Source organism: Danio aesculapii, chromosome 6 (assembly GCF_903798145.1).
Source record: "Danio aesculapii chromosome 6, fDanAes4.1, whole genome shotgun sequence".
Lineage (NCBI taxonomy): Eukaryota > Metazoa > Chordata > Actinopteri > Cypriniformes > Danionidae > Danio > Danio aesculapii.
This window is the reverse complement of record NC_079440.1, coordinates 33,597,494-33,616,152: the sequence shown is the minus strand read 5'-3', so window position 1 is coordinate 33,616,152 and position 18,659 is coordinate 33,597,494. Positions and strand designations below refer to the sequence as shown.

General features: G+C 34.0%; 1 protein-coding gene across 2 annotated transcripts in view; it reads left to right on the top strand.

Annotated features, from left to right (window-relative positions):
- Window positions 1-18,367, top strand: part of dnajc6 (DnaJ (Hsp40) homolog, subfamily C, member 6) — a 49,091-nt gene extending 30,724 nt beyond the window's left edge. For both annotated transcript variants that reach the window (XM_056460034.1, XM_056460033.1), the window contains exons 11-18: window positions 3,152-3,544; window positions 5,263-5,412; window positions 8,144-8,239; window positions 9,249-9,389; window positions 11,338-11,658; window positions 13,100-13,248; window positions 14,064-14,240; window positions 16,494-18,367. In XM_056460034.1, coding sequence (XP_056316009.1) covers window positions 3,152-3,544; window positions 5,263-5,412; window positions 8,144-8,239; window positions 9,249-9,389; window positions 11,338-11,658; window positions 13,100-13,248; window positions 14,064-14,240; window positions 16,494-16,595 — 1,529 coding nt within the window. In that variant the 3' untranslated portion in view covers window positions 16,596-18,367. The remainder of the gene's footprint in view (window positions 1-3,151; window positions 3,545-5,262; window positions 5,413-8,143; window positions 8,240-9,248; window positions 9,390-11,337; window positions 11,659-13,099; window positions 13,249-14,063; window positions 14,241-16,493) is intronic.
- The last annotated feature ends 292 nt before the right edge of the window (window positions 18,368-18,659 follow it).

Here is an 18,659-nt window from a genome sequence, read left to right as displayed (position 1 = left end):
CCTTTGGCTGAGAGCATTAGAATTAGAACTAGGTGAAATTTTGTTCACATTACATTAGGGCTGCACAGCAAATTGTTTCAGCGTCGACATCACAATAATGATTGAATCCATAAAAAAAAAAAAAATCTCAATTATACTTGACCAGATATTAAATAAAAAAAATAATGGAGTAATTTCAAGTTTTAACCTTGGAGTAAAGTTTATTATTTGAATTTATTTTTAAGGCCTGTGGCTGTGTAAGCATTTCAAGGCAATTTGAGCACAAGAAATTGAACATTTGTTGCTTAAAAGATTGATTGTACATGTAAAATATATAATTATTTATATAATTAAAACAATATCGTGTAATTTTACATTTGATTATGCAATTTCTGTTCCTCAATACTCTTCGACTCCCCAGAAAATCATAAATTGTTGTTTATTTCATTTGTATCTTTGCTCTGTTGTGTTTAACTTTGCTTGTTGTTTATCAAATTATATTTTATGCTCAAATGCTTTTACAAAATCATCTCAATCATCTTAATCTAAAATTATGGATTCTTTACAAATAGAGCTATTCAAGTCATCTGGTGAAATTGTACTCATATCATAATGTATATCGTAGTAAAAATGTTGCAGTGTCAGTTTTTTTTCCAATATTATGCAGCCTTAACATTACATTCATGATGATTTTGCTTACAATATAAAGCAACATTGATATCATAATGATTTTGGTACTTTTATTTGGCCTTAAAGTTCTTTTTAAATATTTTTAATATCAACTGTTTTATCAAATTCATAAATATTACGTTGTACATTGCATATCTTAAGTAGACTAGAGTGTTTTAGTGTAGACAAACATGCATTTATTTGATTGAATATAATATGAAAATATTATTACACTTTACATATTATATATAATAATACATATTATTTATACCTGAATATAATTTGTAATGCATTTTCAGCAGACTTTACTTTTAAATATTTTATATATCGTTCAGTTTAGATTTTAATCATTTGTTTACATCAACCCCATTAAATTTTGAGCCTGAATATGCAAACTCGAGAAGAGATTCAAAGTGTACACTTTATAAAACTAAACTGCCAACAGTGTAAACTCCAGAATTACAAATGTGTGTAAACTATGCATTCATGTGCTTTAAATGTTCAGTCTACAGGCCTTATTATCATAAAGTAAGCAGCTTTCATGCCACTTTAGTATGCGAAACACATTCAGTATTAACTGTGATGTTTTATTTTGCCTCAAACTTTTAATTTACTATTTATCGATACATAGTAAAACAGATTATATATTTTTTCAGCTAGACTCATTCTCATTTGTGAATTGAGATTCAAAACATAAACTACACATAAACCACAACTTACAGGTCAAAAAAAGCACTGAAATCATTTATCAATTAACATCTGATAAGTTAAAGTATGGGATAGGATCAAGATATGTACAATAGGGTCATGCTAATATAATTATAAACAACAAGTATGCAAGCTAGTAAGCAACTAATTATCCCCATACTAAAGTGTTACCCAGTTTTCTCATGACCAATGGTGACATGATGGTTTGATTAGATTTTATTCTCCATTAGTAGCTCAGTAGTTTGTCCCCCAGTGAATCTTTGAACAAGTCAACTCATCAGTCACCCGCTGGCAGTCTGTAGAGTATCTGTGCACCATTAAACTAAACACCATCTGTTTAATGTACTTTATTCTCTGCCTGGAAGATGAAATGGAGGGCTTGGACTTGGAAGGTAAGATGTAGAGTAGGAGGCTCCTGAGCGTCAACAGTAAGTAGTTGAGTAATAGATTTAAAATGGATGTAGACGATTTGATTAGTGCTGTAATTTTCAGAACATACGTCACATTTATTTTCACCTGAAATATGTATAGTGTCTAATATAATGCAATTGACATCAAGCATGTAAAATATGCACAAAATGCACTCACATTTGGATGAATGATAGAGACAAGTGAGTATTTGTAAAGTACATTTCCCACACAATTTGTTTAGGCTTGATGTGTATTGCAAGTATTGTTTATAGTGTATGTCGAAATGATTTCTTGGTGGTTTATATTTTAGTTTGTTTCTTTTTTTCTGTTTTGAATACTAAGGGGTAAGTAAAATTATGTTTTATTTAGGACTATTGGTAGTCTATTTTACATTGTCTAAATAAAATATTAGAATATGACTTATAAAACAAAGCAACTTGTTGTTGTTGTTATTCTTCAGTGCTTTTTCCATCCAACTAATTTAAGCACATTTAAGACATTCCATTAAAAGAATGCTGGATCGAAGCGACAAGATGGTCATAAACAAAACAAAACTGCATTAAAAATCATAGTAAAAACTGTTAATATATGTGTATAGTGTCATTTATTATGGAGAAGTATAAAGAGTGATGGGCAGCACGGTGGCGCAGTGGGTAGCGCAATCACTTCACAACAAGAAGGTCGCTGATTCGAGCCCCGGCTTGGTCAGTTGGCTTTTCTTTGTGGAGTCTGCATGTTCTCCCCGTGTTTGCTTGGGTTTCCTCTAGGTTCTCCTGTTTCCCCCACAGTCCAAAGACATGCGGTATAGGTAAATTGGCTAAAATAGTCTGTAGTGAATGTGTGTGAATGAGTGTGTATGAATGTTTCCCAGTGATGGGTTGCGGTTGGAAGGGTATCCGCTGCGTAAAACATTTGCTGGATACGTTGGCGGTTTATTCCACTGTGGCGACCCCAGATTAATGAAGGGACTAAGATGGAAAGAAAATGAATGAATGAATAAAGAGTGAATTATAGTGATTTAATAGTGTCACTGTTGTTGTCACAGTGAATTAAATACAAATTTTTCAGTAGCTGATGATTTTTTTTCTCTTCGACACGAGATTGACACAGGGCTTTATTCACAGATGTTTTATCTATTATTTATGAACAAAAGTCGGCAAGTTCAGATAAAAATCTATAGTAAATTGTGACACATTTTCTGGAAAATACAGTAATTGAATAGTATGAGACCTTTGTATGAGTGAATATAAAAGATTCAGTGTGATATCACTAGGCCTCACTAGTAAAAATATTTCAGAATATTTAGAAAACAGCTACAAACAGTTGTATAGACAAGTTTGATATTGTTTTATTAACAAAACCTTTTCTCCGGTCTGTCCCTTAGATCCCGCTCAGGGCCATAGCAGTTGCGGAGGCAGAGTGGGGCCGAATGAAGAGAGCGAACCATCTGATGATGAGATGCTGTCCCTTTCTAGCCAGCAGAGCAACGCGAGTAATGAGAAATCAAAAGCAGCTAAAAGGCCAGAGCCGCAGGCTGCAGCGCCGCCTCATCCAGCAGCTGAGGAAGTGGATCTTCTGGGTCTGGATGGAGACGCTGCTAAAATTCCTCCATCCTCCCCTCAACCCCCGGCCAGCAACACCACAACAGACCTGCTGGGGGATCTGTTTGGAGCTCCACCAACACCACAGCCAGCCAGCTGTCCAGGCTCTGCTCAGTCCACGCCGCGGAGATCCGCACCGTCCTCCTCACCCGGGCCTTCACCCAGATCTGGAAACAGTGAGTGTGCTTTATGGTTCAGTAACAGAGACGGACAGCTGAACTCATTTAGCTGAGATGTTTGTCAGGAGTCAGTGGAGTGAAGAAGCATCTTGAGTTGAATGATGGAATTATTCATTTGAATGGGATTTATTTGATTTATTCCATAACAGTATTACTGTAATGTTTGGACTGACATGGAGCGGGGATGAGAAGAGGTCGTTTCAGAAGTCCAATTTCAGTTTATTATAAAGCGAATGGAATACAAAAAGGGCAAAAACACACAGAAGGAGGGAAAACAGCTTCATAAAAGTAAAGACTATGCTGCAAAGAGCTGAAAGACTTAACTAAGATGTTAAAAATATTGGAGAAAATTATAAAAAGCAAGAGATTCTCCGCCAGAATAAAAAAGTCAGCCACTGCCATCATTTTTGGTTAATTTCACCCATATTTGACAGGGATCTCTCTCACTGATTTCTCACTGAGTCTATTAACCTGCCTGTTCAGCTGTACCTGTGCTTTTCAATGGCAGGGAAGCCTTGTCTTTCTGTTGACGAGATATCTTATTAGTTGAGGAGAAAGAGTTAATAGGTTAACTGATGGGTAACAATCGAAACATCACAGCGGCTAAAGCACTGGAAGTAAAATGAAATGAGAACACACATAAACAATGACCTGCCAATAAAATATTAATATCCATATATCATACATACTTGTGCGCATACAAAGACTACCAAAAGGTTAAATATTTGTACCCGTCGGCGCCAGTGGTGTAGTGGTTAGTGCGTTGACACATGTACTCCTGTGCTCATGGTGACCCGAGTTCGATTCCCGCCTCATGGTCCTATGCCGATCCTTCCCCTCTCTCTGCGCCCCATGCTTTCCTGTCAATAATCTCTACTGTCCTATACATTAAAGGTGAAAACCGCGAAAAAATTATTATAAAAAAAAAAAAAAATATATATATATATATATATATATATATATATATATATATATATATATATATATATATATATATATATATATATATATATATATATAAATTTAAATATATATATATATATAAATATATATATTTGTACCCAAAGTGGATTGATTTCTAAAAGCCAGTTTGCTGGTGGTGGCACTGGGGCTTGGGTCTGTCATTATTGGTGCTTGTAGCTATATTTATATTTTCATTCAAAAGTTTTATGACTAATAAAATCTAATATTTCCAAATTACTAATAATACTTTTATTACTAATAAATTCATTATTATTATTTAGCAAACACTTTAAATTTACCAATTTGTTTAGTTTTTTTTGTTCTTTTATTTATTCTTTTGAGCTTTAAAATAATTAATAATAACTTCTTATAACTCTCCATATAACAGTAATAACAATCTGGAAAAATAACTCCAGATAGCTTTTGCTCCACAATAATTCTTTTTTATTTTAATATTACTGTAGTCAAAAGCACAATTTTTTTTTTAAAAGTGCATGCGTACTTTTAACATTTTGCTTTTGTAAACTTTATCTAATCGATTAATTAGATAAAATTTACAAAAGCAAAATGTTAAAAGTATGCATATATGTTTTATTTACAAATTGTAGGTTTACTAAAATAACAGTATGCTGTTTGGGGTAAATTTATGACAAATCAACACATCAATGTGTGGATATTTGACTAAACTACTGGATCTGTCTTAAAAATGTGCATTTCAATAAAGATTCTGAATACTTTCTTTAACTCTTCAGCTTTCGACCCTTTCGGGTCTGGGCCCGCTCCTGCCCCTAAGCCACAGGACTTCATGGGGGCGTTCCTGGGTCCAGGTAATATGGGGCAGCCAGACCCCTTCCTGCATGCTGCACGATCTCCGTCTCCTACAATGCAGAACATGGGCATGGGTAAGGCATGCGCATTTGCCTCTCTGTACTGCCAGTGTGTGGGCAACATCACCATAACAACCAGCAAAGCTCCTTTGTGTTCAAATCCTACAAAATATTATCATCAAAACAGCCTTGCAGATTCATCTGTAACAACAGCTCTGTTGTAAATATAGTTGAAGTGCTGATATTTTAGAGAAAGTGGAATTGTTATTATTAGATTATTTTTTGATTTATGTACAGTGTGTGTGGTTGATAACATGATAAGCACAGTTAAAATCCTGTAATGTGTATGTGGGGATATTTGAGGCTACATTTTACATTGTTTTTAATCATAAATGCTGCAGGTTGGTGAAAGACTGTCTTGGATGTAGTGCTAAATGTAGCTTGCATGTTATGTAATTCGTATGTGATTTTATTTTCTTTTTTTACATAACATTATAATATGATTTGGCTGAAAAGTTTGTGTTTCTCTGTATGCCTTGCAGCCACTATATAAAAATGAAAAGTGCTGCTATTTATTTATTTATTTATTACTGTAGTGTTTTCTCCAAGCTTGCTGCACAGTTGAAAAGAAGCACTGCATGATGCCAAATACTGCAGAGCAGATTGCAATGTACTGTTATTCAGAGCCTTGCTTCTACTGAAACTGAGAAAAATATAATACATAACGCTGCAAATGCTCTTTTATTATGCCAGAGAGTCTCATTCGTCATACATAATCAATAATCTGTAACATTTAAATCTGTGGTATATGAAGTAACAAATCTAATAGTTGAGGAATAAGAATAGTTCTCACTTAAATATTTATATATATACACTAGCGGTCAAAAGTTTGGGGTTAAAATAAGCTCATCCTGCTCACCAAGGCTGCATTTATTTAATCAAAAATAATACAAATTGTAAAATTGTAAAATGTTATTGCACTATAAAATAACTGTTCAAAAGTAGATTATCATTTCATTTAAATTTATTCCATTGATTTTAAAGATGAATTTTCACGTGATCCTTCAGAAATTACTCTAATATTAATTATTATTATTATCATTATCATTATTATTATTGTCAATAATTTATTCATTTTCTTTTTGGCTTAGTCCCTTTATTAATCTGGGGTCGCCACAGCGGATTGAATCGCCAATTTATCCAGCATATGTTTTACACAGCGAATGCCCTTACGGCCGCAACTGGGAAACATCCAGACACACTCATTCGCACACATACACTACGGACAATTTTGCCTACCCAATTCACATGTACCACATGTCTTTGGACTTGTGGGGGAAACCGGAGCACCCGGAGGAAAACCATGCGAACACGGGAAGAACATGCAAACTCCAAAAAGAAACGCCAACTGACCCAGCCGAGGCTCGAACCAGCGACCTTCTTGCTGTGAGGCTTGCTTGCTGTGCTACCCACTGCGCCACCGCATTGCCCTATTATTATTATTATTATTATTATTATTATTATTATTATTATTATTATTATTATTATTATTATTATTATTATTAATAATAATAATAATAATAATAATAATATAATAATAATAATAATAGTAATGAAAGCAGTAATGACTAGAGTAATAATTTCATTTGAAACTACGTAAAATAAGTAATAAATAAATATTTAAAAAATAAGTATTTAACAATTTACCAATTTTACTTACATTTAATAAATGCTGCCTTGATGAACTGGATAATTGATTTAAATTATTAAATAAAATTATTAATAAAAAAAAAAAACAACCCCAAACTTTTGACCGGTAGTGTATATAATTGATTTCTGAATGTGAATTTATTTTCTAAGAAATATATTTCCTAAGAACAAAGTGGAAACAACCAAATACATAGTATATACATAGCATATTAATGGCTAGTATATTTATTTTATTTATTTTGATTCTTTATTTGACAGGAACAATGGCCAATCAAAGAACTGTGCCAGAATTTAGCTACATAGCTCTGCAGTATCTGGGCAGGAAATATAAATCATATAACAAAAACATAAACACAATATCACAATAAAATAAATTACATGAAAATTTAAATTATAAACCTGCACTTAATGGAGACACACCTGGTGCATTTTTAATCAGCATTTCAACTAGCTTGATTTGTGCCTATGTGCATAAGGTCTAATGTTATTTGGTAGATTATTCCGGCTTTTAACAACTCTTACAGTAAAAGCAAAATGAGTAAAATCAGTGACTCTAAAATTCTTTACACAATTAAGCTCTAGTTTGTCTTTAATTGTCAGTATGAAGGTGCAAGATTATTAACAATATTGTACATTAAACAGCAATTTAAATGTATTAACAAAAATCTTCACGATTTATAAATGTCACGAATAGGGAACATCTGAACATAAACGTTCTACAGGCATACAAGTTTACATTTTAGTGTTTAGTTAGATTTTCACTGCATTTCATGTCTTTAAAGTGAAAGTGAATGTTATTATTAGCATTTTTATGATTGTCAAACAAATGAGCATGAAGCCCGGCAAGCATCTTTTTGTCTTTAAACATTAAACATCTCTAAACATAGAGGTCTTTGCTAAAACAAGGCTAAAACACCAAACTTTTGAATCAATATCAATAGTGTTTACTATATTTATTTATTTATTTATTTAGCAGATTTTAACACTAGGTTGTCATTAATTGCCTTGCCATTAATTTCTTTTTTTATTTTATTTTGCCCTAAACTGAATGTGTAAGCAATACATTACGGCAAATGTGTGTGTTTTTGTATCACAGGTCGCAGCTCACCTGTTCCTCCCTCAACTCCCACTGTCAACATCCAGCAGCAGAACTCAACAGGAGCCTGGGAATGGAACAAACCAGCGCCTGCAGGTACTTGTGGTGGTTAGACCATAGCATAGTCATAGCGACACCTGGTGGTTTCATTTGAAATTACAGCTAAAAAACAAAATGACTCACTGCTGAGTCTGACCTGCCATCTGGACTGGTGTGATGAGCTCATGTAGCTCATGAATGTTAATGCCTCATGAAACATTATCTAGCTGACATTATTTTAAATCAGCAGAGCTGGATACTGCTTAACATTATTTTTAATAGCTTTTATAAGGCTCAGTAGCAAAGATATTCGTTTGTGGCACTAGTTTAGCTGTTTAGATAAAATTCTGACAGCATTAAAAAACTATGCTATTTAATCATGATTTTTAATGTTTATACTTTGCCACTGTCCTTTAAACCACTATGGTTTGTCCATTTATTTGCAATTTTTTTTTAAATAAGTATAAATATGATACGAATTGCTACAAACACTTAGTCTTTGCTGTACATAAAATGCATAAAAGAATACGCTGATTTCACCATCTTTAAATACATTTCAGAAAATCATTTGAAATATTAAAGTTTACTTGTACACTGTGTGTATATATGTAAACAATTTATATGTTATATATTATATATATATATATATATATATATATATATATATATATATATATATATATTATATATATTCACTATTTATATATTCACTATATATATATATATATATATATATATATATATATATATATATATATATATATATATATATATATATATATAATTTTAAAAAATGTTAATACAATTTTCGTATCATATTTATATTATAATAATGTATTTAGTATTATTATATATTTGATAAAAAAAATTCCCTTATTATACACCAAACTTAAATTCATAATCACTATTTATTTCATCATTATTACGCTAGAAAAGCACATTACCTTTTTGTTTTTATAATTTACTTCACCTAGTTTAAAACACATTGCTGTTGTAGTAAGCAGAGTTTTCAGCCATATTACAGAATTCAATGAGTTATGAATACATATCTTGTTTATCATTTTAGGTGGAGGTTTTGGGATGGGCAGTAAATCAGCCAGTACTAGTCCAACCAGCTCAGCCCATGGAACACCCACCCACCAGACCAAACCTAACACTCTCGACCCTTTTGCTGATCTGGGCAACCTGGGAACAGGCCTTGGGGGAGGTAAATCATGTTTTAAAGTACCTTATGTTAATAAATTCACCATGAAACAATAAATAAGACGATATCAGATATCAGAATTAAAACATTATTTTACAAGGTCTGTATGACCTTCTGGATCTTTCAAATATTTGCTATCTATAAGTAATTAAGACAGAATTAACCGATTGTTCACAGCAAAATACTGTTATTTTTAAAAATCCATCTTTATTATAAATCAGCATTTCTATCAATGTTATGACCTGATAAATGTCTGATATTTACTGTTTATTGGGCAAAGAAACTCCATATGGAAACTTCATTGACATTTGATTACAATATATACATGTTTTTAGTCATAGACAAGTTCAAATGTCTTGTAATAACCCCCAGGATTCATTCATTGAGTGCCCTATAAAGGGTTAAATTCTGCACCATTTATTGTTTCCACAAAGTGTTTTGAAATAGTTTTTTTTTATTCGATGTTTGACCTAACGAGGACATGGTGGGACATATGGTAGCTCCTCCCCTTTAAAAAACAGCCAATAGCATTTCATTTTTATCACTACTCTGCCAGTGATAAAGATCAAATAGAAAGGGGTGGGACATGTCAGATAATAGAGAGCATTTGATTGGTCAGAAGATTTGATTAGAAACTGATCCATGAGGTGAAAATCATTGACTCATTTAGGCAGACTTTCATTTTTACAGTGACAAACTGCTAACTTTTAATGTTTATGTCTTCCAAATGCAAATTATGTCACTGTTTACGAGCACTCTAGCTTATACTGTACATCAGAGTTTCCCAACCTTGTACTTGAAGGCTCACCAATAGTACACAATTTCAACTCCTTCCTAATCAAACACACCTGAATCAACTGAGCAGAACATAAGAAGAGACTTTAAAACCTGAATGAATGGGACAGATAAGGTAGACATCCAGAATATGTACTGTTGGTGTGCCTCCAGGGACAGGGTTGGGAAACACGGCTGTAGATCGACTAACACACTGATATTAGAAATATATATTTTATTTCACATGAACTAAAAAAATGTAGTAATAGAACTTTTTTTTGTAAATTAAACAGTTTAATTAAATCAATTTAATAGCATCATTTGTCAATAAATTAGTCATGGAATCACCTTTAAGGCCCAATCCCAATTCTACCCAAATTTAGCCCTTCCCCTTGCCCCTCAATTTGCACGTTCATCTGAAGGGGTAGAGGTGTCCCAAATCTCTTTATCTTGAAGGCGTAGGGCTAAGGGGAAGGGTTAGCTAGCCCTTGAAACTGATTTTCCAGGACCACACTTGAAACCAAGGGGTACGAAAATTTCCCCAAGTTAACCATCTACAATGGCAGCATGGCTGCACACGGAGTAAGGAGATGCACAAATTAGTATTTTTTTGTAATTATTATGAATTTTTACAACAAACAAGCATATGTTTTAATATATTCATAACCCATTCGAGTTTTACCATCCTTAAAAAAAACTATTTAAAAAAACGCTTGATTTCGCTATCTATAATCCATAATAATAACTCCTGTATAGCAGTCCCACAACACACTTTACCATCTGACACTCGATGACACTCGAATCTAGTGGTTGGTAATGAGCTTTTTACAGTGTCTGCTATACTGTCAATGTTGTTTTCGTGTTTTTACATAGATGAATATGGCCATGTTGTAAATACACAGTACAGTTATGATCTTGTTGCCACATTATATCGTTATGAAAACATGATTTCGTTGCTGGTGATTGATATCATTGTTTGGTGATTTCCTGAAGATAAATGGCAAAAAAAATAATGCAACTGGAATAACTACAGCAGTCGCTATCATCGATCTCATATAAAGTAAAAATTGAAGCCCTTCCCCTTCACACTCTGTTTCAAGGGCCAAGGGCCAAGGGGTAGGGGTAGGTGTACAAAAATATATTTGGGATTGGGCCTAAATTCTTTGTGTTTTCAAAGGTGGTTCAGGATTCTCCAGCAAACCCACAACACCGACTGGAACTGGAGGAGCATTTCCACCAATGGGCTCCCCCCAGCGTCCCGCACCCTCTCCCCAGCACACCGCGTCTGGAGGCTGGCATCCCAACACCGGCTTCCCCTCGTGGCAGGCTGGAGGGGGAGCTCAGTGGCAGCCGCAGGCTCAGGGGACTCCAACTAAAGCACCCGCAGCATCCATGCCGCACACTTCACCGCAGAACAGACCCAACTACAACGTCAGCTTCTCTGCAATGAGTGGAGCATCGCCTGGAGCCGCTGGGCCAAAAGCACAGCCTAATATGGGTGAGCAACTGGGGGGAAGCTGACCAGTGTTGTAGGATTTTCACTGCATTTTGTGACTGGATATTCAATACACACACGGCTGTTTAACACTAGTCTCTGCACCTACCGAGTCAGGGAAGGACCAAAGACAGCTGCATCGCGAAATGCGAAGGGTTTTTGTCCCATACGGCGTGCGGTGTCAAATTCCATTAAAACTACACTCTTCCAGCAGTTCATACTCGCATCCAATATCTCGTTTGTCACGGGGGCATGCATGAAATGTTCCTAAATGAAAGTGAAAGCGCCAAACTGCAGTTAAAGTCGACAAATTAAAAATGAAACACCAGAAATTACATCCAGAGGAAATGTGGATATCGTGGTGACACAATGACGTTAATAAATCTATGCACTATAACATGTAAAATGGGATCATGAAAGGAACATTTAAAAAGCAACTCATGTAAACACCTTAATCATATTATTGTCTTATTCAGATTAAGGCAAATAATTCGATCACTGATGTCCATGATGTCCTTCCAAACATGTATCTCTTTGTTAATCTTTCAAAATACAGATGGATGTGTTTTTTTTAATGAAACCTGAGAGGTTTCTGTCTTGCCATTGAAAGTCAATGTAATAGTACTAGTAAAATGTAATAGTAAAAGATCGAAAAATACTAGAGATGCATCAAATATATTTTATGTGATGATCACTCATTGAAAGAAGTCATATCAGATTATAAACATGATTTTATTTTACAATGTCTTAATGATCATTTTGGGTCTTTTAAATATTTGCTACCTGGATATTCAATAGTGAGAAAAAATATCTAAATATAAAATAACTTAATCTGTGTTCAAAGAGTATTTGATAATATATAAATGGTGACATCATAGTTATTGTATTGATTATTAATTCTGTTACATTTAGAAATGCATTTTAATTATAAATTGGAACTTCTATTGATGTTATGACTGGGTAAATGGCTAATGTTAAAATTCTGTACTATTTAAAAATAATAATTAATTGAAGTGCTCTGTAAAATAGAACATCACACTGAAGGCTTAAATCGAATAGCAACCTTAGACAAAACTTTATTAAAAAAGTTTTTGAAGGGCATGAACACTTAAATATCTAAATTAAACTGGAAAAATGGTGCAGAAGCAGTTTTCAATCTGAAATTGCTAGTAAATTTTACAGTTAATTAAAAGTCACAGCGATTAAAACATTAAAGTAAACATTTTGAAGTGGAAAATTAATATTTTGTGTAAAACATCTTTTCTTTTACAGCCTAAAATTTTTTTCTTATTTTTATATTTTACAGTGTAAAAAGCTATAGGTGCATGAATAAAATGTCTAACATTGGTCAATGCATTTCTTAATATTTTCTTAACATTTTAATTACTACAACAGCAAAGACTACTTTAAATGGCAGCTTACATTTTTTCCTTGTTTCTTTCAGGAACCAGACCAAAGGTTTCAGATGCTAACTTTGATGACCTGCTCTCAGGCCAGGGCTTTGCTGGCGGTAAAGAGAGGAAGGGACCAAAAACCATAGCAGAAATGAGAAAAGAGGAGATGGCAAAAGAAATGGACCCAGAGAAACTCAAGGTGACAAATAAAACTCAGAATCTCAAACATGCCTATATTTATCACAGTCTAACTGGTCAGTGATAATGACTGATTTCCTGTACAATTTCCTATAGTCTGGATTGCATAAACTGGTACACAGGTGCTCATGAGCACTTAAAATAAAAAAGGTGGACCAGATACAGCAATAGAGAAGTGCTTTTACATACTAGTTGGTATTTCAAGACCTTGCACAAGTTATTGCAAAATCAGGAATTTCCCTATGCATCATTGGTACGATAATTATTAAAGCATGTGTTGTTAGTTGTCTAAAATAATGTATAAATTTGTTTTGAATACTAGTGGTGCTTTTAGGGTGTGGAAGTAATTCAGATTTAATTCATGGATGTAGTTCAGAAGGTGCGGGACAAATTATATAGGCTACTGCAACTGTACTATTCTTGTGTGTTGGAGGAAGAAAGTAAAACAAAGCTGGTCTCTGTGCAAATGGTCAAAGTGGCAGTTGTACCAATGAACCCTTGGGTCCATCTGAAAAGCCTGGCCTGGTGCATGGTTCATGTGAACTCCAGTAAAAATGTGAAAGCACAACTGATCACGCATATAGAAATCTATTGATTTTAAAGAAATGCAAATATATATGTACATATATGTAAGAAAAGTAGGCCTTTATATGTGAATATGGCTGCATGTAGTATAGCTGTGCCAATGCCTGTTGCTTGTGCGGTCCAAGTAACATCTCCAGGTACTCCTTTGAGAACTGGAACATAACAGTGATGTGTATTACTGGCTATAGTTAATCCATGAATAACATCATTATGTTTAAATATTTGTTTCAGATCTTGGACTGGATTGAAGGGAAGGAGAGGAACATTCGAGCTCTGCTGTCCACCATGCACACAGTGCTTTGGGAAGGGGAGACGCGCTGGAAACCTGTAGGCATGGCTGACCTCGTCACACCAGAACAGGTCAAGAAGGTCTACCGCAAAGCTGTGCTGGTAGTTCATCCTGACAAGGTGAGAGACGGATATGTTTTAACAAAGGTGGAAGTCCGTTGTGTTTAAAGTCTCTGTAAATCTGAAGTTGATGAGACTTTAATTTCAGTATATTGATAAACGTCCAACTTAAACAGAAGATTACCAAAGCAAACTATTTTTTTCAGTGGATTAACTTTCATGGATTAATTATTCCCCTTAGGAAAAACAATGTGAGCTAGCAAAACAAACACTTTAAAGCTAAATTATTGGTTTTAAAATTAAATCAGTATGACCCCCCAAAAATGGTATTATTATTGTTAAAGACAACCCATAATTACCACGATGATAAGAAGGAAAATAACAAAGTGAGAACAAACTGTTCAGCATTATTTTCCACTGGATTCCAGGTCATAAGGGTCTTCGTGGTGAATAGGGTATATGCCGAGCTAGTGTGTTTCCCATACTGATAAACTATAGGTGACCTGTTTTTGTTAGTTTTTTTTTCATTTTATACGGTTCCTTTTACAGCATCGATGTTGTAATGTAATTAAAATACATTCAGTTAAACAAACTTTGGCATTCATTTAGATGTTGAAGCATAAACGAGACAAAAAGCCGTTTGCTCGCATGCGCCTGTCAAAATCGGCAGGCTAGCGCAGAAGCTCCATTGAATATACTGGGGTAAAATAAATGCTCATATTATAAAGACATGGCGGGGGAAAATGTTATTTAATGCAGTGTTTCTTGTACAATCTGAGACCCACTTTATATCGGATATCACTCAGCCAGTGGAGATCGCTGATTTTTAAAGAAAACAGACCTTAAACGTGCCGATTTTGCATTGACATACAATTCACCGGAAACGGTTAACCCAGGTTACTGGCAAATGAAAAGTCCTATTAGCATGCTTCGGCATATACCACATTGGCAAACCAAGCAGCAATAAAGCATTCTCTGGAATTATTATGTCCTCCTGCCGATCTGATTTGTATATATACAAAAAATGGACAATGGACTGGGACAGCTGTACAAATAATAAACTGCAAGAGATCAACCCAAGCATACATGAAATTGCAAATGAACATTTTATTTTTTAAACCGGACATGACCAAAATGTTTATACTAGATGCTAGTACTAGAATTGGAACTTCTATACTATACTAGAATAGAATTGGTGACATCTTTTATTACAATGTGAAATTTTAAAGACTATTAGACAAGATTTTATACTGAGTAATGGATGTTTTTTTTTTAGAAATGTATCCCCGGGAAGAATTTGAAGCTATTTATTATAAATTGAAAACATCCGAAAACATCTTATCTAATGTTTTTAATTTAAATTTATTTAATTTGTATATATTTAGTTGTATTTATTTCTGTATCTGTTGTTGAATTATGCAGTTATTATCATAATTATAATGATAAAATTGTCTGTAGTGTATGTGTGTGTGGGAATGAGAACGTATGAGTTTTCTCAGTGATGGGTTGCAGCTGGAAGGTCATCTGGAAGGGTAAAAGATGTGCTGGATAAGTCGGCGGTTCATTCTGCTGTGGCGAACCCAGATTATTAAGGGACTAAGCCAAAAAGAAAATGAATGAAAATCATTTTATATGTATTTTAAAAAGATTTGTATTGCTTTTATATGCGGATGAAAAGCAGAAGAAAATTAACAACAACACAGAATATACAGAATATCAGACATGACAAGAAAGCATGAGAAAAAAAAAATAAACAAAAATAAAAAAGTTATAGAGAAGTGAGTATGATTTACAACTCGGCAAACCAATCCAACCCATGAAAATCAGCATTACTAATAAAATATCTTTCGTCTGTTTGTCAACCCATATTTCAGTTCTTCCATAAGCAACACATAACTTAGGCTCATAAACCAGGTTTCAGGTGCGGATTCAGACTTTTAATTTTGTAGAATTATTTATATTTCTAATATAGACACTGCATAAAGACACTGCGTATGAGTAATAATAATAATAAAATAATAAAATTATATTATATAATTATTATAATACATTTTAATTTGTAATAATCTTGCCATGAAATAGGCATAAGCTGTTGATGTTGCAGTAAACAAACAAAAAAACTAAATAAATTATTGTTAAAGAGTTGAAAATGAATATTGGGATGTGTGTTCCTGAAAGAAACACTGCTTACTGATCTTTTTAAGGCTCAAACAGCAACATTACACACCAAAGGAGCACTAAGGAGTCTAAAAAACATAATAGGCAACTTTTAAAAACCCAATGTGTCTGTGTTTTCTATCTTCCCATCCACAGGCTACTGGACAGCCCTACGAACAATATGCCAAGATGATTTTTATGGAACTAAATGATGCCTGGTCGGAATTTGAGAGCCAAGGACTGAAAGCTCTGTACTAAGACTTGCTGTAAATGATCACAACCAGTCAGCAGTTCCTGCCCACTTTAGACACCCTGCAACCCAGCAGTCCTTGAAATGCTCCTTTGTTATCTCTCCCACCTCCAGGACCCCTTGCTTCATAGAGACGTCAGAGCTTACATCTACAGTATAGTTGTGTGTATCTCTCCATCCATCCATGTATCAGGTTGGATCATGCCCTAGGCCAACATATCTACTGTACCAGAAGACTGCTGTTGGGGAAAGTAGCATTCAGGTTTGTCTTAAAGTCTTTATTTGTGTTTTCCCAGGACTCGCCAGCATAACAAAGTTCAGAATTTGTCGTTACTCATCTGTGAGTTTTTTTCTTTGAACAATATCAGTCAAGAAAGTCGTCAAACAATGTCTGGTAGGAGCTTTCAGATGAGTTTTTGATTTAGTGCTGAGGAAACATCTTCCAAGAAAAAAAAATGTGTGTAGACACTCCAGGATTCTGCAAAACAACCCATATAATCTGGATTCAATCATACAGCATTTCAGTCAATACCTGTTATGGGTGTTAATGATTAAAGGGATAGTTCCCCCAAAAATGAAAATGTGCTGTTTAGCTGAAACTGCGATTCTTTGTGACCCGTAAAATACAAATCAATGTAGACTAGCACTTTGAGAGGAAAAATAAAACAGATACAAACAAAACTAAATTAATCCACATGGGTCTTGATGATATATTAAGGTCTTACGAACTAAAGTGGTCATTTTTACCCTTTACATTTTAAGATTACACACTGCAAATAATGAAAAACTCTTACTTAGAGTTTTAGTTTCTAGTCCAAATTTCTAAAAAGAAACATTTTCTAGACAACAAAAAAATATTGTCTTGTTTTTAGAAATATTAATCCAACTAGAATCGAATGGAAAAGTTTTTTCTAAAAACAAGCAAAATAATCTGCTAATGGGGTAAGTAAAATAGTCCTGTTTTCGCCTTAAAATGCCTACTGTATTGGCAGATTATTTAGCTTATTTTAAGAAAAAACTCACTTCATTTTGACAGTATTTTTGAAAACAAGACTTGTTTTGCTTGTCTAGAAAATGCTTATTAACAATTTCTAGATATTTGGACTAGAAAGAAGACAACACTGGAAGTAAGAAACATTTTTGCAGTGCAGCAGTCTATAGCAAAAATTACTGACTCATAATGACGTACAGCCTGTGTCACTGTGGACTCATATGTGAGCTGATTTTGTTAGTTTACAATGGAGAGGGAAGACACCTAATGTCCATCAAAACTGATTTTTCTTGGCTTATCCTGAATTATGATCACATTCTCAGTCTACATTTAAGTTCAAGGACAAATTTCAGTTTCGCAAGTTTCGCGAATTTGAAGGCCAAATGGAACACCATTTGTTGAGCCAAACGAACCACATAATGAATTAAAGTAAATGGTATATGCGATAGTCACTTTGAGGAAGTAACATTTATGGTCATGTGACCCAGGTTGATGAGTCATCACAGTTAATTTTGAAGCTAGATATGGCAGGAGAGTTTGAGTTAATGTATATATAACATATTAATCTATATAGTTTAGACCAGGGGTCACCAAACTTGTTCCTGGAGGACCGGTGTCCTGCAGATTTTAGCTCCAACCCTAATCAAACACACCTGAATAAGCTAATCAAGGTCTAACTAGGTATTCTTGAAACAATTAAGCAGGTGTGTTGAGGCAAGTTGGAGCTAAACCCTGCAGGGACACCGGCCCTCCAGGACCGTGATTGGTGACCCCTGGTTTAGACCTTTTTTTATATATATATTACACATAATGCAAATCAGATGCAGTTTGATTTAGCTTCATCGGTTAAAAAAGTAATAGTAGATACTTTACCTTGTTGGTTTTAAAGAAGAGAAAGAACAAAGTATATTTTTAAAACTTCATTTTGAAACTTATTTTTATTATGATAATGAACTGGTTATTAAATGTAACAATGAAGATAATGAGGAAAATACATTGTCTTTATTGCTCTTATGAGGAAATGGCTTCCAAAAGGCTTTAATACAATAACAAGTGGCATTTAGATGCTCACTTTTGACTG